Source organism: Ornithodoros turicata, chromosome 3 (genome assembly GCF_037126465.1).
Source record: "Ornithodoros turicata isolate Travis chromosome 3, ASM3712646v1, whole genome shotgun sequence".
In the NCBI taxonomy this organism is placed as follows: domain Eukaryota; kingdom Metazoa; phylum Arthropoda; class Arachnida; order Ixodida; family Argasidae; genus Ornithodoros; species Ornithodoros turicata.
Window position 1 is genome coordinate 10,126,364 of NC_088203.1, and position 25,366 is coordinate 10,151,729.

General features: G+C 45.4%; 1 protein-coding gene across 2 annotated transcripts; it reads right to left on the reverse strand.

Moving 5' to 3' along the window:
* Positions 1 to 669: 669 nt before the first annotated feature.
* Positions 670 to 23,526, reverse strand: LOC135389878 (zinc finger protein 11-like). 2 transcript variants are annotated; one of them, XM_064619912.1, is made up of 10 exons: positions 23,408 to 23,526; positions 16,552 to 16,707; positions 13,839 to 14,348; positions 10,945 to 11,064; positions 10,293 to 10,808; positions 6,297 to 6,416; positions 5,614 to 6,132; positions 4,345 to 4,464; positions 2,850 to 3,368; positions 670 to 950 (listed from the first exon to the last, which is right to left on the reverse strand). In XM_064619912.1, exons 1-10 carry the CDS (start codon positions 23,432 to 23,434, stop codon positions 939 to 941), a joined length of 2,619 nt encoding a protein of 872 aa, XP_064475982.1. In that variant the 5' UTR covers positions 23,435 to 23,526; the 3' UTR covers positions 670 to 938. The 2 variants fall into 2 exon arrangements, with proteins under 2 accessions (XP_064475982.1, XP_064475981.1); XM_064619911.1 differs by lacking the exon at positions 670 to 950 and adding an exon at positions 2,105 to 2,659.
* Positions 23,527 to 25,366: the final 1,840 nt, after the last annotated feature.

The window sequence follows — 25,366 nt, forward strand, 5'->3', positions numbered from 1 at the left end:
ATCCGTTATTTTGTTCTTTTCAGGAATCAAGAACTTTATTGTGGACACAGGTTGCTTCCCGCAGACACAGCAACTCGAAAACGGTGAAGGTATTGAATGCAAGCCTGCTGTACATTAAAACCAGTATGCAACTGTCAGAGTGGCGATACACTCCTCTGCAAGACGGGACAGCCCTTAGTGGGACACTCCGTTGCTGCTCGATCTGCAACGGCCGCAGAACTGCTAGTCTGACGTATGGCCTGACTAACTTCTCCATCGTCCATGTCACTACTAAAGCGTACACTTTTAATTTAAACCCCTCAGAGTTCACATATACCGTGACAGCAGCCTTAGCCATGAATACGTTCCAGAGCCTCAATCCCATTCCCTGTATTCAAATGCTGTTTGCAACAAACGTGGGACCTCAGACATCCGCGGACAGTAACACATAAGGTGTTTTAGGGTGTTATTTGGGTGTGTCACTAATGTACACCCATTTTACGATCAAGTTTCACAAAGGCGTCGCGAAGGGTGTAACTGAAAAAGTAAGGTGTTTTCCGCAAATTACACCCCTTTTACACCCTAAGGGGTGCAAAAAGATTTATTATGTGCAGTGATACGGTCCCCCGCCGAAGGAAACAGTGGTTGCTGATGCGCCCTTCAAAGAACTGCTCGAAGCAATCATTGCAACGCTTTCCTTTTGTTTCTTTTTTCTTTTTCAAATATTACAGTACATGTTGGAGTATGTTTACAAATAGCATAAGTTGTAATGCATTTGGTCGTGCACCCGTACCCGTGACCCGTACTGAGTCGGGTCGTGAAGAACCCGGATGTCGTCGTGCATGCACGTGCACACTTTCGTCCGCTGTTCTACACGGTGACGGCAAGAGAAGGATCATGACTTTCCGGGCTTGGTCGGGTCTTGGTATGCACGACGGCAGCTGTCCATTATTGCTGCATCAGAGGAGACTCTGCACAGATACGAACATCTGTTAGTTGGTTTCCTTGTGCTGGCTGAACAAGTGTGTTGGCTATCTGCAAACGCACCAGCGATAATGAGTCATCGCCTGCTTCCTGTGCACCCTGTTGCGAACCGCCGTATGGTAGCGATGGCCGGATTCCCCAACACCCTGGACCGGAGTGCAGACAGGCAGACGACAAGATAACAGGAACAACATAGAAAGTGTATCTCGGGTTATGTACAAAAGGGATCTGCTTTGGCGGGACAGCGCGGCCGCTTAAATAGGAGACGTCCATGAGAATAAGGTCACAGCCTTGAAGTGGGTTCTCGGAATGGGGAATTCCGTTCCCTTTTGACGAAGGTGCTTCTCTGGCTTGACCAAGATGGTTTCCGATGGACGGGGAGGTGGCCGAAAATGGCGAGTCGTAACAACCCCAACAGGGGAATGCCGCGGTACCCTACGGTTAAGAATTTATCGATTACAATCCCCAGATGTTCAAAATCCCAGATTTCTGAACTGAAGCTTTCCTATGAAGAATGGCGTGATAGCGTTGAATATTACTGACAGAACCTCCCAGTATATTGCGTGATTTTGACGTAGGCAAAAACCGGAGAACGGCATACATACGCTCCTTCATGTCGGCCACATCACGTTAGCAGAAATGGTTTACATGACGTTACGATAGCTTAGCTTAGCTTAGGTTTGTTGTTGTTGTTGTTCCTCGAGCGGGATGGTGCTTATCCGCAAGTGAGATTCGTCAGGACTACTGAGGCGCGGTCATCAGGATTGCAAAAACGAGTTAGAACCGGTTATTTTGACAGTTCACTGCACATATTTTTTTTCTTCCTCTTCTTTTTTGATGTGGATTAGAATGAGAAGAACAAAATGGAAATGTCAGCCAGGGAACGTCTGGGAATTTGAACATGTGGATTCTTAACTGTGGGATATCCGTTTATGACGTACGCACGTACGTCATCTACGTATAAAACTCATCGAGACGTGATCAGTCCATCCCGCCAGGGCATTATTTTGGTACAGGCGTCACAATTCCGCAAGTCGGCTACATATGTAGACGAATATTTAAAGGTACCGTAAGCAGAAGACAGCTTGGCTTGTTACTATACTTGCAAGCCCGGCATAACAAGTCATACATGAGGCAGAGAAAGCTGTAACATACTTTTAATTTGCTAATGAATGGAGGCCGACGTCCGGTGCAAAATAAACTCCAAGTGTGAAGCAATCGTGTTCCCAACTAGTTCCCCACCTATGATCCCCACTGGCTTGCTGCTGCTGCTGACCCTATGTGGCCAACACAATGTTGCCCGCAATTTTAATTTTCTAAAGGAAAAAAAGAACACAAGAAAGAAAAGCTACGAGCGCAATTGAGACAAACATTGCAACACGAGAGCACTGATGGTTCAAGCAATCGTGTATCGAAATTCAGATTACAGCTCTACACCCCATTACAGTCGTTATTTCAGTCGTACAGCTCGCATCAGTGTTAACTTGAACGTCGTTCCGGCTTGCGGATCCTGGTGCTGCTTAGAAGAAACAAAAGCGGGCGGTGTTTGGGTCATATCATTCCAGTTAGAAGGGTGATCATCGTCGTGAACGCGTTGTTTTCTGCTAGGGGCTGCCGGGGTGGCTGCCTTCCCGCTTTCTCAGGCGGTGCGAGCTGTACCAGACCGGAACTCTGGTTCGCCAACTCGCTTGCGACGCTACGAAAATACCATAAAGAGCTGTATATGAGATCATTGTGACCTAAATCCATTACACGAACAAGGGAACGCTTTTTGTGTGTCTGTGTGTGTAACACAGAATTAATAATCAATAAGTCGGGGGTTTTACGTCTAAAAAAAATAGTAGTAGTAAAAAAAACAAAGAGGTACATTTGTTGGAGGGTCTCACCTGAGCTCGGCGTCTCTTGCGCCCAGTATGATCAGAAGAGCGTTTTCCTCCCTCATGAATGCGTCTGACATGGTCTCTCAGCTGTGCGGCCGTGATGAAGCGACCGTTGCACTTTCGGCACGAATACGGTTTCTCGCCCGTATGTCGGTAATAGTGATTTAAAAGCGAGTCCTTGAAAAGAACTCTGAAGCAAACTTCGCACCGTTCTCTTAGGGGAATGCCAGCATGTTCTTCCACGTGCCCATGATATATTCCGCTATAGATGGTCTTGAAGTCGCACTGACCACATTGATAGACACGGGCGAGCGGAGTGTGGGCTCTCCTGAAGTGAGTAAGAAACTCTGTGCTATTCTTGTAGGCACGTGGACAGTCTGGACAATTGAAGATGAGAGCAGTCGTGTGGACGGAGTAATGGCGGCGGAGAACGCCCATGTTTTTTTGGGCTTTACCGCAGACGAGACACTGGATGGTCCCGTCTGCCAAGCGGCAATCGTCGAACCATCTCAAATCCTGGGGTACCTGCGGGGAATAAGAAGCCCTACTATTAGTTGCGGTCTGGAGCATCAACAACAATCAAGGCTACTTGTATAGATGTTATCTTAATCATATTTTATCGCATCAACCTTAATTTTTGTTTTTGATTCTGCGTTAGCGCCGCGAAGCAACTGCGACTATATACGAAAGGCGCACAGATGTGAACAGGTGGAGAGAGGACAGCACGAAGATGGGGGGGGGGGGGTTCGTATGCTCTCTGGGGCGACTTAAGGGGGAACTGTACCGACATTTGTCTGGCAAGTCTTCGCCGAAAGGAGAACCTCAGACAGCACAGCCGGTAGTAATACTAATAAAATAAATAGCTACTGGAAATTAAATCGGCAGCTATACAACGACTCGTGTGCAAGGAGGGCCGCTCAAGACGGAGACACCGAGAACCGAGTTTCTTTATCTTTTTCTCTTCCTTTTAGCCTTGCCGAGGATGGTATAGGCATGGGGGGGTAGGTAAACATGCATTCCAGCCCCGTGTGTCGGAGATTTCCGGCGCACGTTCAAAAGAACTGTAGTTGGTTGATATTATCCGCAGTCCAACCTTGTGTGTAGCTATACACTCCTAATCTGCTCCCAGTCCCAATCTATTGCGATTCATTTTCTTTGTTGGAGCGTTCTACATGCACTCGAACCCGCTTAAACCCCTGATCGAAAGAGGGTTACGGGATAATGTGCTCCCCTGAACTAGAAGTTTGTGGACCCACAGGCCGGTAACGAAAATGCTCCGAACGAATGGAAAAACGAAAATGCGATGGCAAGGAGAAAAAAATAAAAAGCAAAACACATACACAATCAGGCGCTGTAATTCTGAGTTTTTCGCCACACGCCGAAAACGCGGAATCCTATGTCTTGTAGAGTGAAATAATGTTGAAATAATGTATGTGAAAATATATGTAAATTAATGAAATTTGAAAATGTATGTGAAATGTGAAATAATGTATGTACGTACAGGATCGTGTATCCGCATATGCGTCCGCAGTAAATGCCACAGGAGGAACTTCTTACCACAGACGATACATCGGTTATTCAAGCCCGGAAGACCGGTGCTTGGAAGAAACTCTCCACGTACCTGTAAAGTAAGATTGAACCATTTTTAACGTAAATCGCCTCAGCAATGAAGTAGACGAGTTCAGAAAATCCCATGATGCTTAGCGCCGCTTTGAAGTGTGGGAGTTTACTCTGTGTCTAGTCTGTTCCGATTTCTCCCCTACCGGTCCATTGTTCACGACGTGTTGTCAAGCGCCACACACACGCACACACACACACACACACGCACGCACGAGCGCACGCGCGCGCGCGCGTACACACACACACGCGCGCACAGACAGACAGAGAGAGCTGCCTCGCGGTCTCAGAGCGCTGCGCCGCCTCAACTCTCTCTCTTTCTCTCTCTCTCTCTCTCTCTCTACTACATCAGGAATGGACCTGGAAATTCAGTTTCCCGCGAATTAAATTTTATCAAGGCGGACAGAAGTCACGGAGAAATCTTTCCGAGAAAAACAGCGTTGACTACTTACTGTTCAGACAAGTAGCTTTTGAAATGATTTTCTTTTTTTCCGCGTAGGTGGAACACCCCTAAATAGGCTCTTGAATTAACAATTCTTCAAGGTAAATAAGATAGTAAATAATGTAAGTAAGTAAGATAGTAAATAATGTGAAACAAACAGAGTCGAGTTATGATTGGGTGAACGGACAGGCACAGGGAGGTTGAGATTTTAAGATGGTTTGAGGGTTGTGATATTGTTTCACAGTGCTTGCGGTGTAATCAGTATCCCATACGAAGGCTGCGTGTTCCAACTTGGGAATGCATAATGATTTTCTATCACTGAAGGACCCACGGGCTCAGGGTCCCTACAGTTTTTAAGGGTATTAAGGGCTATTCACAGTCTGTAACAAAGAAGGTGAAGAAGTTTGTTCTTCACGCGCGTTATCCTCTCTAGCCTTACATCACAAGTCGTTGTCGTTGTGCTTCTGCATTTGACCAGTTTCTACAAACCATTATGCGCAATTTGAAATCGGCATATCCCCGTATTTTCTATAACTTCAACGATTGCCATCTACTGCTCATTGCACTAAGAGAGAGAATAGGACATGAGCGAGAGACAAGGTCGTACAAAGAAAGACACGAACGAAGCAAATAATGATCGCATTCTCAACATGCACATACAAAAATTGTGAGATCAGAGCTCTGAGCAACGCTATTACCGATAAGACTCACCGCCGGTGCACGCCTCTTGGGTTTCCCATGGTGAGAAGCAAGTGTCCTAGTCTTATGTACATTCTTGACGTGGTTTTTTAGTTGTGAGGCGACGATGAAGCGGGAACTGCACTGCTGGCATGCGTGCGGTTTTTCGTCCGTATGCTGGTAATAGTGACGTAAAAGCGACAGCTTTGTGAAGAACCCGAAGCATACTTCACACCGTTCCCTTTGGAAGATTCGGGAATGCTTTAACTGATGACTACGAATAGAAGTGCGGTATATAGTCTTAAAGTCGCACCGATTACATTTATAAACGCGGGACAGCGTGGTGTGGGCTGCCCTGAAGTGCGTGAGGAAACAGAAGCTTGTCTTCAGGGCAAGCGGACACTTTGGACACTTGAAGATGCGAGCATTTGTGTGATTCGCATAATGGGTGCGAAGTTCGGCCATGCTTCCTTGAATTTTACCGCAGACAAGGCACTGGATGGTCCCGTCCGGCAAGCGGCAATCGGTCAGCAATCTCGTGTCATGGGGTACCTATAGAGAGATACGAAAGCCCATTATGTTGCAATGTCTAAATCCACCGACTATTACACCACTAGATTTATTTTTGAGACATCGTTGATCATATTATATCACATTAACTCTAAGTGTGCCCAATCTATAGTTACTCTTTGGAAGGTAGTGACAGTAGCACGTACAGGATTGTGTGTTCTCATGTGCACCCGCAGTAAATTCCACAGGGGAAACTTTTCGTCACAGACGATGCATTGATTATTCAATCCAGGTAGACCGTCGTCTGTAAAAGCCTCTTTGCGTACCTGTAAACAAGGATGTGACATTACCAGTTTACTCTATGCACTGAAATACTTAATGTGCGAGTCTTCCAAGGGGAAAGAACCACACCAAGGATAATTTATCGCAAAAAGAGAATGAAGGAGTGAGCACTGTATGTAATGCACTCCCTTAGAAATATTCAAACAATATAGGTGTACGAGGTCAACGCTGCTAACAGGTAAGTGGACAATGCCAACAATATAGAAAAAGCAGTAAATTCAGGTGCATAATATGTATCAATGCAGGGGATCGAGTACAGGGTCAAGGAGCATGTGTTCTAGGAGTAGGGCTATATGGAAGGGTAAGCTCCTTTCTGAGTACATCGTGGACATTGAATACGTCTTAGTTATACCAGCAATGAATTCGAGATGTCAGAATCATATTGAATGTCCCGAAGCTAGTCATGGGTGTTCATGCTGCTAGCTGCAGCCTCACTTGTAACGCGTGTACTACTCAATAAATGTTCACGCAAGTTCTTGGAACTAACGACGGCCTGCTCAATAGTTCTCGGCACGTCAAGAAAAAACGCGACCGAGAGACATGAACATTTGTTATAATTCGACATAATCAACGAGCTCAGCGGATCTCGCAACGAATATACTATCTGTTGCTGTTGCATGTTGCCCGACCACACTTTCGTAGCTTCAATGTCGGAAGTGTTGAGCACAAATTGCTATTGGCACATCGTTTCTGAAGCTTCTTGAACGCTTGAAAACGGAATAATAACCTTATTTTATAATTGGTAGGAGCCCGTGATGGTGGCGGCGATAATAGAACCGAATTCCTCCAACCACGAGGCGGAACTGTATTTTGGGACTGTATTTTAACTGGCATTCTTTTGGTTTATTTATTGTGTGTGTAGTAAAGTTTGATGTTTGTGTAGCTGAACACTAACGAGGCCCATGCAATAAGTTCGTGCGAATCTCTGGCATGAGTCTGTATTCTTGAGCCACATTGTATCCTGTCTCCGGTTGCTATGAAACCGAATTTACAAAAAAAAAAAGAAAAAAGAAAGAAAGAAAGAAAGAAACTGTCGGAGAAAGAAGTCGCGGACACGACGCGCTCGTGACGTAGTAAAGGCTCCATGCCTTGTTGCCAGACTTGTGCAAAATACTGCGCAAAAGTATTTAAAATAAGATACTAAATACTCTACGGAAAAAGTATTTAAAATAGAGTACAAAATACTCAAAACTGAAAGTAATTTGAGTAGAGTACTAAATACTTTAAGAAGTATTTAAGATACTCTTTAAAGTACTTTAGTATTAGCAGTAAGTGAAACGCGTATTCTGAACGTGGCCTTACAAATGAAAGGAATAAACTTCATGAGCCATGCATATCTTTCATTTGCAACGTCTTGGTGTCAAGTAATGTTTGGTGAACTTTGGTGAACCCAAGTAAACTTTGTTGATATATTCTGACCCAAAACTTCGTAATCCCTCCTGTATGTCTGTTCGGGTCTTTCATCGTCTGGTACGTGTTTGTTGCTTTGATGACCAATGAAATAAATGCCGGGATTATCTTGTACCTAATCCCCTGGTGATTCACCTGGCAATATGAATAGGAACGGTTTTCTGAGGAAGTTGGTTATTGACAAGCAAGGCCAGGCTTGGGACCAGCCTACTGTACAAGAGGATAAATGAGAGATTCGCGAATTCCCGAAAAAAAAAGAAGAAGAAAAAGGGGGTTAAATTCCAGTGAGCTGAAAATCTCGGCACGGCGGGAAGCGTGCTGGATATGGCTTGACGGGGAAGGAAAGTATTTTGAGTATTGAATAGCAAGTACCGAAAAAAGTATTTTAAATACATTAAAAATACTTGTCGGAAAAAGTATTGAGTAGAGTACCAAAATACCCGAAAAAGTATTTAAAATACTGTATTTTGAGTACGTACTCAAGATACGTACAAGTCTGCAAGTTGTTGCTTTGTTTTTTTTTCTTCGCAGTTCACGTGCTGCTTATATATGCTTTTAATGCGTTAGCATTAGGAGTGTGAAAATGTAAATGGCTGTATATACGTGTATGTGTGTGTGTGTGTCCGGTGAAGGTGTGATGGTGAAGCCTCACAGAGACGGCGGTCTAAGTGGACATGCAAAGGGGATATAAGAGGGTAAATGTAAATGGAGGTAAGTCATTTGAAATTGAAGTAGTTGAAGGTAATTTAGAGCAAGAGGAGAGAGTAATTGATGGTAATTAGAGGTGATTAAAGGCAATTAAAACGAGAAAGTTGAGTTTAAAGGGAATGAATGTAAGATATATGTGTTAAGAGAAAGATTAAATGAAAATGAATAATACCGCGGGTAACCGCAGTTTATACCGGAGGTAATTAAATCTAATTAAAGGTAATTAACGTCAATATAATTCAGGGAAATTATGGCGAGTAAATAAATTAAAGGTAATACAGGGAATTCAAGAAACCTAAGGTGATTAAATGGTAATTAGAGGGTAATTGAAAGTAAGTGAGGCTAATTAAAGGTCAATTAAATGGACTCACATATGGTAATTGATAGTATCAAACCCGAATTAAGAACTGACTGGAGGTGGACAACCGAAGGTCAGGTTAGACCGGAAGTGGAGAACTGGAAAACGAGCTGGACCGGAAATGCATACCGGACGTCAAGTATAGACGGGATGTGGACAACCGGAAGTCAGGTTTAGACAGGATGTGGACAACCGGAAGTCAGGTTTAGACAGGATGTAGACAACCGGAAGTCAGGTTTAGACAGGATGTGGACAACCGGAAGTCAGGTTTAGACAGGATGTGGACAACCGGAAGTCAGGTTTAGACAGGATGTGGACAACCGGAAGTCAGGTTTAGACTGGAAGTGAACGTCCACAAGTTGCGTGTAAACCGGAAGTGGATACCCGGAAGCCAATTACGGACCCGAAAAGGCGGTTAATGCTAACGTATTTCTCTGGCATTAAATCGCCAGTCAATTCTTTTTTCTTTTGTATTCTTGAACGATTACATGGGTCACAGAATTTGTGGGCCCTTGTACACGTTTGAGCTGTGCCGCGGTACGTGACTGGTCACGTGAGGGCACGTCACGACGTCCTCGCGTTCTGCAATGCGCTCCTTTCACGAGGAAAATGATTTCTCAAATGTGTGTGGAACAGAACACTCGCGCTCGCTCTTTAGGTCACCTACACTCATCGTTCTTTCGCAGGAAATTATTTTATTCGTTGGAGAACACTCTGCACTGAAAAACGAGAAAAAAAGGAAAAAGGGGAGGGGGTCGCCTCAGTGCTCCTTTAAACACTTTGACCAGAATCTATTCTCTATGTGTCCTCATGCTTGCACGGATATGGGCGGAAAATTTCGCCCAGAACTTGCTGAGTCACTCAAGTTCCGTTTCGTCATTATCGGCAGCCTCGCGGCGGCTGTCTGCTACATCAAGATCATTCGCCTACCGCGGAGGCAGCCTGATGAGCATAACGTGCGCAGGCGATCTTTCTTTCCCACAAAGTACCGTCACAGGGATGGCTTATTACCGAAGGCATCATAATATTCCATTGGCTAGATCATGGTAAAACGTGAGCCGGCATTGGGCAACCGTGGGAATAGGAAACACTGGTTTTACCACTTCCACCTGTTTGGGGATCGTTCCATCCAAAAGAGGGACAAAACGCCGTCCCCAAGTAGGCTAGTGGAACAGCGGGACCACGACCGCAAGAGCGGGATTGTCCCGGCTACATCGGGATGTGACACCGGGAGGTACGGATCGTACTAGAGGTCCAGAGAGCCCGCCATGTTTTGTACTCCGAAATAAAATACTACACAGAGGTAGTGTAGTTGGGAATCCGCGCGGACAAAACACGACAGAATTCATAGGACGTGCACAACGTAATTACTGACAAGTCTCACCTGCGCTCGTAGTCTCTTGAGTCCCGTATGATGAGAAGCACTTTTCTCGTTCCCATGCGCGCGACTGATATGGCGCTTTAGCTCTGAGGTGGTGACAAAGTCAGAGCTGCACTGTGGGCACGCATGTGGTTTCTCGCCCGTATGGCGGTAATAGTGGACTAAAAGCCTATCCTTTGAGATGAATTTGAAGCAAGCTTCACATCGTTCTTTGTTTGTACCAGCATGCTTTGATTTATGCTTGTGTAAATTTTGCAAGTAGATAGTCGTGTATTTGCACTGATTACATTTATAAGTCTGAGCGAACGTAGTGTGGGCCCTTCTGTAGTGCTCGATGAAATGCTGGCTTGTCTTCTGAGCACTAGGACACTTTGGACAAGTGAAGATGCGAGCGTTTGTGTGACACGCGTAATGACTGCGAAGATGAGCCATGGATGCTTGAAATTTGCCGCAGACAAGGCACTGGAAGGTCCCGTCCTCCAAGCGGCAATTATCCAACAACCTCGAATCCTGTGGAGCCTGCAGAAGTGAGGACACCCGTTAAGTCGCTGTCTGTAAATCCACCGACAATTAGGCCGCTCGCTATATTCTTAGGACACTGTTGATTCGGGGTTATCCTAGTTATTCCTTGAAAGGTATCGACAGCAGCGCGTACCGGATCGTGTGTTGCCATGTGCGTCCGCAGTAAATTCCACAGGGCGAATGTCTCGCCACAGACGACGCATCGATTATCCAATCCTGGTAGACCGTCGTCACCAACAGCCTCTGTATGTGCCTATAAAGTAAGGATGCAGCATTTACATTGTAGATAGTCTGAAAGGAGTATTCTTATAACTTGTAACGCTCAGGTGTGCTCCTGTACTCCTGAGATATTTACGCACGTTTTTGTGCACTGTGAGGGGGTGCTCAAAAGTTGTTGACCCGAGAAGGAAGAACGGTGCCTGTACACATAAGTTTACACATCGCTAATTATATTTATACATAATTCGTAAAGCTTCCCATATAGAAAGGTACATTCCCGTAGAGGCGTATCGAAAACCACTCTTCATTACACATGCTTGTAATGCTCGGAGGGTACAATCGCTAAAACGATTTACTGAACTTTGTAAACTATGTACCAATAACGTAACTAAGTTACTGTAATGCAGTTACTGTAGTTGTAACTATCTATATGTTTCAAAAAGACAACTTACTATTTTGAACTATAATTACAAATGGTACATTCCCTTTTTGAAATGTGTCGATAGTTACAACTACAGTAAGTACATTACAGTAACTTAGTTACGTTATGGCTACATAGTTTACAAAGTTGAGTAAACGGTCTTAGCGATTGTACACTCCAAGTATCAAAATCACGTGTAATGAACAGGGGTTTTCTATACGCCTCTACGGGGATGTATACCTTTCTATGGGGAGCTTTACGAACGATGTATTAATACCCTGTCACAGGGCACTTTCGACCCGCATTGAGCCACTCATCGAACTCAATGCGGATCCGGCGCTGCTACACGGATATGTTCAATCAGGGTAGAACTCCTATTCTGCTTAACCCGATCCAGTTCCCTAGACGCGATTGTGATTCTAGAGACGACTTGAGGACCGTCACTGGCATCCTAGAACTCAGCGAGTTCGTAGTAGAAAGCAAAAACATCCATCAATTTGCAAATGTTCCTATAAGACCATGGAACTTCATAGCGATGATTTTAGTCCAGGTATGACGAGCGACTGCATTTTCCAGTTTGTTTAATCTCAATCATTCTCGACACCACGTCCCCTGCAAAGGTATCGTAAACAGCACGATGCTGGAGCGGATGGGGTTATACCCCTGTCACACGGGCACTCTTCAATGATCATTGAAACCAATCGTCATTGAAAATGCGTGTGGCGCCACCTTGCGCGTAACGTGTCAACCTGTCGGGGAACATTGAATCCAATACTCTTTGGGAAGTCGACACGTCACACGCTTGGTGTCACTACACGCATTTTCAATGGTCATTGGTTTCAATGATCATTGAAGACTGCCCGTGTGACAGGGGTATTATTTTAGACTTCCTAAGAACATATTTGTTAATCCCAGCGTACTGCCTCGGGGCTGTTAGCATCGCCTGTCGACAAGCCAACCTTTCAATGCGCATTGAGTTGGACTGTGTAGCAGCATCGCGCACCGAACGCTCTTCACAAACTCGATGCGGATCGGATTCAATCCGCATTGAAAGTGCCGTGTGACAGAGGTATAAACCTGTCTAATTAGCGGTGTGTAAATTTACGACGTACTTATTTATGACACCAAAATGCATATAGGGTGTTTATTTGCATATTCATATCATTTTTACTAAAAAGCTACGAGAGCTGCACAGATGTCGTTTTTGCCGTTGCGTTATGCGGCCAGACGGCCATCTGCTCGAGACAATTACACGATTTTAAGAGGACTGATTACCTAAAATTCGTTAATGAACTCACTCGTTAGGGGATTTCGCGAAAAAGCGAGATAGCAGCATTACAGACTATCCTCAGTGAAAGCCATTCCACGTCCAATAAATTCTGAATCTGAAACATGCACTTCCGTTAAAATAACTATCACAAAATTTCGATATACAATTGAACGGAAACATCTCCTTGTGTCTGAGGAGCAACGAAGGGGGGGGGGGAACTACACAGGACGGACACGGGACAAGAACCGACAACGACGATATACAAATGCACAGAAACCAAAACTGCGGCGATCGGGAACGCAAACAGCACAACGGCCATTCCACGTCTGAGGGTGACGTGATTTGGAGCGATGTAAATGATTGGAGTAGGTTGCGATCTCCGCTTTCCGGCTCAGATAAGCCTGCTTCGGTGCAGATGATGCGCTCTTGAGGCGTGCGCTTTTTCGGTTTCTGCTCATTTGCATGCCGAAATTCGGGGATTGATATTTCATGGTACGCGCTCTTTTCTGAATTTTTAAAAGACAGAATGGCTTTCAACAGCGATTGTCTCCTGTTCTCAAATCTCGCTTTCGCCCAAAGTTCGAGAAAGAGTTAATTAATGGATTTCAAGTAATTAGTCATCTTGTAGTTATATATTCCCCTCCTGAGGATGCCCGTCTGGCCGTATAACTCAAATGCACAAAAAGACTCAATTGCAGACAAAGATCTGTGCTACTCGCGTAGCTATTTTTTTTAAGTAAAAATTCTGCAAAGGATTGTAGAGGAGGTGGTATTCCCCTACATGAGTCCTGACCGGCGATGATGGAATGTCCCAGTGGGCAGATGGACGTGGCCTCAAGCTAGGACGGTACCGGTAGAACTGGCTGCCAGGCGCAGTAGCGCGCGGCAGCAGAGACCCGTCGTCGTCGTCGTCCACGGGCCGCCACAACACTCCCACCTCATTTTCACAGTTTCCACAAATTTGTGGAAATTACTAAACGGAGTGTTGCAGCGACCTGGCGCTTGCATTTTTACACTTTTATGACTTGTTGAAGCTTCATAAATGCATTAAGAAATTATTTGACCATGCGTTCTATTTGCGGCTGTTAAAAGGATAACCCTTACTGGCACGTCTCACCTGCACTCGACGTCTCTTCGGTCCCGTATCGTCAGACGTACATTTTTCGCTCCCATGTACTTCTCGGACATGGCGCTTTAGCCTCGAGACGGTCACAAAGCCGGAGTCGCACTGCCGGCACGGATGGGGTTTCTCGCCCGTATGTTGGTAATAGTGAAGTAGAAGTGCATACTTTGCGAAGACCCTGAAGCAAGCTTCACAGCGTTCTTTAGGGGTAATTCCGGCATGCTTTAATTCGTGGCTGCGTAAAACTTTGTAGTAGGCAGTCACGAAGGTGCACTGACTGCATTTATATGTCGGAACGTGGACTTTCCTGAAGTGGTTAACGACATCTCGGCTTGTCTTGTAGGCACTTGGACACCTTGGACAACTGAAGATCTGACCATTCACGTGGCTGGAGTAGTGGTAGCGAAGACGGAGCATGCTTCTTTGGATCTTGCCGCAGATACGACACCGGATGGTGCCGTTCGCTAAGCGACAGCGGCTGAACCACTTCGTATCATGGGGAGCCTGCCAGAGATAAGGTAAGGCCCGTATACTAAATGCCTCACCCACGATGAGATTACATATGTGTGCTCATGTGCGTATATAGTTTTCATATAATTTAGTGTCAGCGCCGCGAAGCGTGGACAGCTGTTTCGTTCTACTTGGAGTTCGTCAGCCCGGTGCAGGGAAGTGACACGATCTAGGGCCAGCGCTAACAATGTGACTCGGCGAGACATCAATGTTCCACGGTGACATTGCCACCTGTGGAGGCAGCAGTGCAAGCCAACCAGTACATATATACAAAGGAAACATAACCGAAGCTGTGTGGCTGCACTTCCTTACTGTGCTGCCTTACCATCCACTGCAGGGAGAGCCACGTACTGATACACATCCTGTCGCCGATACGATTCTTTAGCTTATCGACTTGGCTAGTTGGAATAAAAAATGGCAAGAACGTTTATATCTACAAGATTCAATGATTGAATACAAAATGGTGTAGCACAATGCCGTTTTTCTTATTTGTTGTGATCGCAGCGTTGACTAGGCCTAACACCAACGACAAAACGTATTATTTTCGGTTACATATCGGTAGGGGAACATAAATTTAAACTGATTTTCGAGAAATTTGTACGAGAATGTAAGTGTGCTACGTAAAATCAAAGTAGCTTAAAAAAAATAATAAATAAGAGAAGAAGAAATGTCAAAAAATTCCCGCTTCACCATGTTTGTTTTCGTCTCCATTTTGAGTGGCAGTCTGGTGTCATGGCGGTCTCAGTGTTAAAACGCAGACAAACGAGAGACGCGCAGCTGTGATTGACAGGTCGAGCTTTTTCTTAGGCTCCTCCCACACTCTAAATCTGTTCACACCTTTAAAGGTGTAACAACGTGCATGGCGCACGCCTTTTTAGGTGTAATTTTGGTAACATCATAATGGAGCACGGCTTCGCACAAATTTTCTTTACTCGAGTGTTGTCTGTCCTCCAAAACTTCAGTCTTGCAACATCTCAACATTGTTCAACAGTATTGTAGACACTTGCGCCTGCTCGATTATCGATAGCGATGCATATATGCATTAGCTCGTACCTACGATATCCAAGACATAATGAAAGCAAGATTTGCACTGACACTTGATCTTTAGTAATGCTTTCCAAATTTTGTAAAATATCATCCTGGAGATGCAATGTTACGCAACCAGGTTGAATGTTCATAGCGCACACCTTTAAAGGTGTGAAAAAGTTTACAGTGCAGAGGTTAATACACGGCTCTGACTCCGAGCAGAGACGTATATTAAAAGGGAGTCTGGGCATTATTGGGTCATGACTATACCTGAAGCTCCACCTACTTTTTCAGCTTTCCAACCAATGAAATCTTGAAATATGGAGCGCTGTCAGTCCGCCTATCCTCACTATTTGTCCCTGTATCCAACATGGGCGGCGCCATTTTGGGTGGCACGTGGATTGGATATGATTGAAATGGATACCTCTCGCAATCTGCAAAACTAGTGGGTTTTTTGTGCAACGACACCTAGGGAGCGTAAGGCACGTCGGGAATTGTCGTCTGCTTCCGTCGTTGTAGCACTGCCGGCAGAACAACCTGCTAGGACACATTCTGTTGTCAGTATGATTTTTAAACAAATCCACATGAATAGTTGGAATATAAAAGACAGGAATGTTTATATCCGTGAAATCCAGCAATTAAATATAAGATTGTACAGCACAGTGCCGTTTTTGTTATGATTTCGTTGTGATCGCCGTGTTCACTAGGCCTAACACCAGCGACAAAACGTATTATTTTCAGTCAGACATCAGATGAGCATAAGTTGAAACAGACTTCCGAGAAACGTATATGAGAATGTACATTTGCAGCGTAAAATCAGAGTAGTCTGTGAAAATTTTTTGTCACGAAATCCCCGCTCCACTGCGTTTGTTTTCGTCGCCATTTTGGGTGGCAGTAAGGTGCCATGGCGACCTCCTTGGTAAAAAGCAAACCAATCAGAGGAGCGAAACTGTGATTGACAAATCGAGTCTCTTTTTGTGACTCCTTCCAATGGCCAAACTCCCTTTTAATATACGGCCCTGACTCCGAGGGAACGCAGGCCCCACGGCGCGGCCGCAGTAGATTAGTGTAATTAGGGCCAAAAAGAAAAAAAAAACGCACTAAATACGCACCTTTCCGGCGCAACTCGCATGCCCGCAAATACAACTGCATTTACACTTACGCAGCTTACCGGGTCGTGTGATGTCATGTGCCTCCGGAGTCGAGTCCAGGATTTGAAGGCAACACCGCAAATAATGCAACTCTTTCCAAAACCAGATAGTAATCCGCTATCTGACTCATTATCAGTATCACGTGCACCGGATACTACAGGAGGCGTCCTAGATGTCTGCAAGGGATAACTCTTGATAACGATATACTAACATCCAGTGGCGTATCTAGAGCTACCTGCGCCCATGGCAACATGGTTAACATGATGTCCTTGGGGATGCGTTTTCGTGTGGTCCGCACTAGGTTTCACACTACAACCTCTCTAATGGCGGGTGCTTTAGATCACTTATGAATGTGCCAGGTTGAGTGCCCGACCTGACCCATTCACACCCGACCACATAATGGCGCCCCTGTTCACCTGGCGCCCATGGCACCTGTCCACACCTGCCACACCCTAGATACGCCACTGCTAACATCACGAGTCAACCATGATCATGAGCGAAGTATTAATTATCGAGGGTCACGTTCTGCAATTACATGTAACGAAAAAAAAAATTGAAATAGTGGCTTGTTACAACAGGCAACAGAGACTTACCTGAACCGTATTGACACCTTGCGGGCGTCCTCATCACCCCAGGAAAAACGAAACCGGAAGCCAAACTTGTATGCCCTTGTTGTACTTGGCTCCCAGTAGAGGATTCCTGTGACTGTCGCGACCCACTCTCACACCTGTTCCGCACTATTGTGTTTCAATGCGTCCGTCAGTGTCAGTGTTGTCCGTCTGCGAACGGATGCAAGCCCCTTCGAAAGCGACGGACGCATAGGTTCGCCGACGCAAGAAATGACGGTCGTTGCCCCGATAATCGTGCGCTTTTATCTTCTTTTACTTCACTTCATGTGGTCTGCTATAAGCTGTTTGTCTTAGAGCAAAAGTGCGGACGTGAATTGGAAACTCATGCGTCCGTCACACATAACGGACGGACGGACGTATTGAAACGCTATAGTGCAGACCAAGGCTTTACTAGGAAACGTTGGTTACCAGCATGAATGTGCCAGGATCCTATAGAAATTTCCATATACTCCCAACTCATCTTAAGGTGCCGAAGTTTCTGAATCTTTGAGCGTAAGTGAATGACCTGTTTTCAGCAGGGATCGGAACCGAAACTGAACCCGAACCGAAAACCGGAAAAAACCGTTATTTTCTGACGAACCCGAACCGAACCGAACCCGAACGATTTTTTTGCTTGTCCTGAGCCGAACCGGAACTGAACCGAAAAAAATTGATACGGTTACCGGTTCGGGAATCGGTTCAGAGGTGAATTAATTGTACTACTGATCGACCTTTTTTTTGCTCACCTGCACGGTTATCTCACACCTTTCTCTTACAATCGTGTACGGTGAGCGTAAGCTTGCTTGCAGCAAAATTACTGTCCGTGGACCGGTTAAACCGAGGCCGAAAAAAGTAACTGTTCCAATCCCTATCAATGCCCCGACCGCTGACAGATTTTTTTTTTTGTCTGTGTATGTGGGGGGGTGGGGGTTCTGCCTGAGCCGAACCCGAACCGAACCGATATACCTGAACCGGTTCAAGCTGATAATTTCGGTTCAGCGGAGCTAAACCCGAACCGAACCAATATGCCTGAACCCGAACCCGAACCGAACCGAAAAAAATACCGGTTCCGATCCCTGGTTTTCAGTACGCGTTCGCACAGCGAAGATGCAATAACGTGTCTTGCCCATCGCTCAGGCTTGCCTATCATGGAATTTATCCACCAGCTAGCCTGCATTTACGCCATTCTGTCAATGCAATAACTTTCGTACGTAAAGGGGGGGGGGGGGCAGTCAAGGACATTACTAGAATCCTTGCACATTCATATTAAAAACAGCGTAGACGAAACCAGCGAGCAGTGTAGCTCGACCCACTTAGATTTCCCCGAAACAAATTGTGTGCACTCCTCTAAGAGTGTGTGTGTGTGCAGGATATAACGTTTTTTCTCAGTATTTTATTTTCTTGAGCATCGACGGGGCCTCGAACTTGGCCCAAACATGAGAAATTGTTGTCCGTTCTGCGCGTCCTTCTGACACATACAGACGGCATTTATGCGCTTTCTTTGTCTGGTGCTAGAGGGGAAAGGTCCATCTGACTCCCCGAAGAGCATATTTGTATGGAACGAGAACAAATCCGGTGATGTCGTAAGACCTCTAGAACGGAGTGCGTTTTGGGTCAAGTTTGATAAATTTTTGGCAAGTTAGCATTCTCTTAGGAGCTCGAGATTATTTGTACTCATAAACTACTGTATGGAGATTTGCTTCACGTGAAAATTGGAAGCTGACATGTGTTCATTGCTTAACTAAGCAATCGAAAATATCGACCATTCATAGAAAAAATACACTTTTCAGATAGTATTTTCACATGCCTGAGGTCGTCTAGAAAGTGGAAGAAGTCAACAACAACAACAACTTTATTTCGGGATGATGGGTGAGGAGTTTCATCGCCGGGGGGCGATACTCTACCCCATTGCTGGAGGTGAAGCGGGGAATGAAGGTATGAGTCCCGTTACAATGGGGATCGAAGTCCTGTGGCGTCCAAAAAGCCGAAGAGAGCCTTGAGGACAGAGAGTTGGTGAGCTGGATGCGGCCAGGGGCCAAGCAATTTTGTGAGAGAGAGGGGACGGGAGTCTAGCTCGTTGAGGCAGGCGGAGAGTACGGAGCGGGATGGGTGGTAGTGTGGGCAATGGAGAAGAATGTGCTCGAGATCTTCAACAGCACCGCAGTGACTGCTGTGGGGAGAGTTAACTTGTCTCAAGCGGTAGCGCCACTGTGCTGTGAAGGCCACGTCGAGGCGCATTCGATGAACTAATGCGGCGTCTTGACGAGAGATATATTCTGGCATGCGGAAAGCGAGCGTTGGGTCAACTCTCCTGAGCATGGCGGGGTGTAGTATGTCGGCGGTCCGTTGGTGGGTAACCTGAGGAGTCACAAGGCTTCGAAGTATGGACCGCCGATCGCCTCTCAGCAGTGCAATAGGCGTCCGTGTCCGAGACGAGAGAGCTGCTTCGGGGGCGCTGTCCGCCAGTTCATTGCCTTCGACACCGCAATGGGCGGAAAGCCATTGGAGAGCGAGCCTATGTCCTGCTTCGTAGACAAGTTTGTAAGCGGTTGACACATCCATAACCAACGGTGCGGAGGAGCCTCGGATGCCAGAATTTTCAATTGCTTGCAGCGCAGATGCTGAGTCAGTAAAGACCACCCAATTCCGGGGGGGGGGGGGGGTGGAACAATGTACTGCAAAAAGAAAAGTATGGCGTAGAGTTCCGCAGCTGTAGATGATGTACCATGCCAAAGGCGACGTCCTTCAACTACGCCTTCGTCGGGGATGACAAATGCTGACGCGGACTTGCCATTTCGAGATGCGCCATCGGTGTAAGCGGCGGTATAGAGGTGGAAAACTTCGCGTCGACGAGAGCATAAAAATGGGCTCGAAGGACTTGAGGGGGAACCTGAGCTCTGCGGACCTGGAGGTCAGGAAGACGTGCGAAGGTGGGTGGCACAGGCAGAGACCAGGGGGCGTTGGAGGAAGTCGTGCAATTTGTAGGACAAATATTCTCCTATAAGCAATATATTGAAAATCTCTACAGGGTCTCTTTTCAGATTCTCTTTTTTTTTCAACGTGGAAAGTTTTTTTTTTCCTCACCATACTTCGCTGTGGGTCATTCGTTAGTAAATGTGCCTTTTTGGAAGACACCCTCTCTCCTAACATCTTGAAAGTCTACAAGTGTATTTGTGTATTTTTTCTTGAGCTTAACAAATCGTCAGCATATTAATATTCAGTCACCCTTTGAAGGAAGTTTGCCTTCTAGTAACCGTTAGTTCTACTGCGAGTACTCACAGCCGCCTCTTCGTAGCAGCTTTGTTGTCCTTTGTGATTGCATGACTCATGAGCCATGACAATGGTACGGTATACACACCATTCGCCACTTGCTCGCCACCGGGCCCGTAGATTGCTAACTCTGCGCTCAAAGCTCTTCTGACATTTCTGGACACCATCGGACTTCGATCGTTATTGTAAAGGGGCTCGTTATTTTATTCCCCCCATTCCACCAAGCACTGGGGTAGAGTATCGCCTGTTGCGATGAAACTCCCCACTCTCCAAGGCCGAAAATAAAGTTGTTGTTGTTGTTGTTGCTAACTTTGTCTTAGTCGTCTGTCCATGTGATGTCTTCATGTTCCTGCTTCATATCCGTGTGTTCATTATTCTAAGCTTACGTTACGTTGTTGATGCGGGGTTTTGTGTTTGTAAAATTTCGCGGCGTTTGGGTTGTTGTGGAGTGTGCTTTTGTATCGTGCGTCAGTCTCATTTTGTGGCCGTGTTATGTTATGTGCAGCAGTCTTCAATGAGTTGTACATAACGTAAACACTGTTATTCATTCCCTCGTGTCATTCTTGTACCACCACCACCATGAACCATAATAAAAGTTTGGTAAAAGAAGAAAAGAAAAAAAAACAGCTCTCGTGACTCAGTGGTTAGCGTGCTGGCTATGTCATGTCGAGACTGGGAGATACCCGGGTTTGGATCCCGGTGCCGGCTGTGCTGTCTGGGATCTTTCCTGGGTTTTCCTCAGACGCTTTCAGCCACATATCGGCACAGTTCCCTTATAGAAGTCGGCCCAGGACGCACTTTCCCCCAGGGCGTCAGTCGTGACGTTGCCCACCTCTGTAAGGCCGACAATGGCGAGCCCTTTCGCCGCCATCCGTCACTTGTTTATACGCTGTGGAAGTGCGTCTCTGCGCATGAGAGGAGGCAGTGAGAGGGAAGAGAGAGGGCGCCGCCGTAGCCAATGGGGCTTCCCGAGTGGAGTAACCGGGAGAGGAGATATGCGCAGAACACTCGGTTACTTGCAGAGCGTATTGAACAATATCCGCGAAACGCACTATACTTCTGTGATGCCGCTGCGTCGAAATAGAAAAACAGAAAGTACAATTTGCTAACCTTTGCCTCCACAAGCATGACCTTAATTCTGGCACGCTACCTAGCAGTTTTTGGTAGCAGTTGTCGTGGTAAAGCGCAATTTCATTTGATTTCTTTATCAACTTGCCCATAAACAGCACATGCCTTATTAATATGGTGCAATGTGAGGGCTCTGGCAGTACAGTCTAAAAGGTCGGCGGCTATAGAGCTAGCTTGTAGCGCCTCTATTGAGTGCAGATATTCTGACACCTAAACTGTTCCTCTCGGTAAAAGAAAGCTTGAAGAGAGCGAGCATGCGTTGTGGCTCACCGCCGATGACATATACGGTTGGACAAGAAATTACTGAACGTGAAGCACAATGAGGCATGCTCCATCCAGGGCACTATAGAAGGTACTATTACTTTGAGCCTATATCTTCTGCTTAGGTAGGTGCAGCAGAAACGTCTATTTCCACTGAAAGAAAGACAGTGCGCGTATGGCTATGTTCTTTTCGCCTTTTTTTTCTTTTTCCTTTCTGTTGTGGGAGAAGTACGCGCGAGATCATAACAAATGGTTTCCAAATACTGTTACGAGCCAATGGCTGAGTTCAGCGGGCGCAGTAAGATCCACAGCAAACAGTGAAGAAAAATGGTGAGAACGTTACGGAGCGAATGCAAATGCTCTGACGAAGTTTTTTTTTTTTTTTTTCGTTTGATAATAGATACGCCAGTAGATTTTTAATGTAATAGGAGATGTTCTGTTCTTGAAATATAGTGTGATCTTTTCACTTCCCACACGACTTCACGTATACGAACACAATCATAAATGACGACGAGTTCGAAGTTCGTCGAAAGCGTGATACAAACACATCTGTAGAATTTCAGAATGGTAAAGGAGAGGGCCCCTTTCACAAGGAGAGGGTCACCAATGTATCACATTTTATTTCCTAGAAGACCTCAACTAACGAATGAGCTGCAGCGGAGTATGGATAGGCAAATTTTTTTTTTTCTGGTTTAAAGAGAGAGAGAGCAAAAACAAAAAAACAACATCAACAAAAAAAAAAAAACACCTGCAGTTCTTAAATATGTTACAGGAGAGGATATGTCCTACAGATGGCACGACTTCCTTCACTTCCTAGACGGTCTCAAGTATGCGGAAATACAATCTGAAAAGTGTCATTTTTTATGAATACGTAGTTCATATTCTCGATCGTTTAGTTACGCAATGAACACAGGTCAACATTCAATTTTTACGTGAAGCGAATCTCCATACAGTAGTTTGTTAGCATAAAAATCTCGAGCTCCTGAGAGAATGCTAACTTGTCAAAACTTTATCGCAAACTAGGCCCAAAACGAGCCCCGTTCTTGAGCTCTTACGACGTCACCAGATTTGTTCTCATTTCCTATACCCTTCGGGAAGCTAGATGGACACTTACCCTCTAGCAGCAGACAACAAAGAAAGCGCAGATATGCCGTGAGAAGGACCGCCGCAGTACTTACAAATCTTTCTTATTTTGGGGCCAAGTTTGAGTGCCCCCCAATGCTCAAGAAAATAAAATCTTGAGAAACAAAAAAATGTATATCCTACGAACACACACCCCTAAAGGAATGTACACAATTTTTTCAGAGATATTTAAGAGGGTCGAGCTACTCCTCTGGCTGGTTTCGTCTCGAATGACCCAACAGTCAATGGGACCTCCACCGGAAATGCAACAGCACAACGAAGGCATCAAAGGCTGATGTTTTGTTTGTTTTCCTGGTCTGATGAGGACGCTCGCATAGGCGCGCCTGAACGGTACAACGAAATCATTGTTGCCTGTTGTACGGAGGTTCCGTCTTTTCCCTTTATGAGACCCCCTTCTGACTATCAATCCATCTTCAATCGCATTACCTATTGTATAGCTACTGAGCTATATTGAGAAGCAACCTACCTTTTTACAGGGAACGCTGTGCTCCATCGGTTGATCGTTACTTTCGAAATCCGAATTGCAGCAGATGCATCTGCGACCGCCTACAAGGTCTTGCAGCACTTCAACTGTCGCGTCTGTAGTTTCAGCTCCGACGTCCGAAGTGGTAATCGAGACGTGTATGTTTTCTGTCAGTTTTTATCATCTGATGATGGGAAGAACGAGGGATGGAAGAGATCATGTACTGTAATCTGAGCTATATGGAAGATAAGAACAGAACACGTACTCGCCACTGTCTTCGGAGAGGGAATAAGTAGCAGGGCTAGGTTCCTCTGTTTTAGAGTTTTATTTTTTTTTTAAATCGGGAATAAAAATCGGGATTTAGTTTAGGAGCTGAACAGGGTAAAATCAGGCGATATTGGACAGAAAAACAGATTTTCGGGTGAATAAAAAAATTGCAGCTCGCCTTTTAGACGAACATGACATGCATTTTTCTGTTTACTATGAGCACAGTACAACGTTTTTCCATCCACAGCGCTTTCTAAGGTTACGATGTATAAAAGAGTTTGCCGTCGGAAAGCGAACCCTGAAATATGTCAGTTAGGCAAATTGTTGTGCGCAATTGCTAGTTTTTGTGACAAGTAAAATATCGAAATTATGTCATCTGGGGGGGGGGGGGGGATATGTTTAACGCAAAGTAAGAAAAAAGGGAAGGGAAAGGTTAGCCACGGTGTGGGGTTGCTATTCCCTAATGCTTTCAAGCAAACAGAAGAGAACAGCTGGGATACAGAATGTCATCTGGGAGTCCTATGCATGTACCTGTTTATAACACACGGCACTAAATTGTTCTTCTGAACCAGTTGAACCTATACTTTTCACGTTGCTGAAATGTACCTGAACAGAAATGTACTTTCAATCCCTGTCCGAAGTATTCTGATGTAGTGATTAGGAATTCATGTTGAAATTTTAGATGTCATCCCTACAATAGTGGTCTGCGTGAGAATTTTAGGGACCAGAAATTACAACTTTAAGTATTGACATTAGCCACTTGCATCGTCCAGTATATTTAGTACGTGGAAATTACAGTTTGAACTTATGACATTATGATAAGAAAGCCCCCTTGCCGTGTTATAAGTATAGTGTTTTCTGTTTTGGAATTACAATTAAACTTTTATGCTGTGCTCATACTGCTCATGACTATGCACATAGCTCCAGGTTTGCGTTCACCTACTCCTCATAAAATATATCATAGAGCTCATTGTACTTCATACTTTTTCTCATACTGCTCATGACAATGCACATACCCCCAGGCATTCTTTCACATACTCCTCATGACACTACATTACTCCTCATGGCATCAGATAGAGCTCAATGAAAAAATGGCTAAGTAGCAAGTGAGCTGGTGAAGATGCTCATTGCTTTTCACATACACAGCTCTATGATATTTTACAACAGGGGTACCAGGACCTGGATACTACTAAGGACACTACAGACCAGACGAGTAGCAGCAGGCCGAACTCTCTGCTTCTCTCTCATGTAGGGACGCCATTCAACCTGGAAGAAGGTCCTTCAATCTACAGTCTGCGTTTATATGTACTTATGTGTATGTCCCGGATGAGTTCGCCGATGGCGCAAACGTCAGAGCTCTTGTCATAAAAATGTGTGTTCTCTTCGGTCTGTGGGAGACCGGCATCCCGTCGTGGTCCGTTCATCTCAGACCCAGAAACGCTCCCCGTGTAGGCGGGGTACTTGAGTGCGGAGCGGCGTTTTTGGCTGTTCTTCTTCTTCTTCTCTTTTTTTTTTCTTTTTCGGCAGGCTGTTTTACAGCGCCGCTGAGGCAGACGGGATTCGAAGAACCGCGTAGTAAAGAAAGAGGAACCGTGTACAGGTCTTCACGAAGCAGGGAAAAATAGATACCGACATCCCCCTCATTAGAACAACAACAACAACAACAACATAGATGAATGGATGATGATGATGTTG

What these genes read in the sequence shown, in the direction of transcription:
- LOC135389878 (XM_064619911.1), bottom strand. Translation starts at nt 23,434, where the DNA reads ATGGAGCACAGCGTTCCCTGTAAAAAG. An exon ending in CGAAGAGACGTCGAGTGCAG is followed by an intron (nt 11,065 to 13,838) that starts GTGAGACGTGCC and finishes CTTACTTTATAG; the next exon opens with GCACATACAGAGGCTGTTGG. An exon ending in ATATGCGGATACACGATCCT is followed by an intron (nt 3,369 to 4,344) that starts GTACGTACATAC and finishes TATTCCCCGCAG; the next exon opens with GTACCCCAGGATTTGAGATG.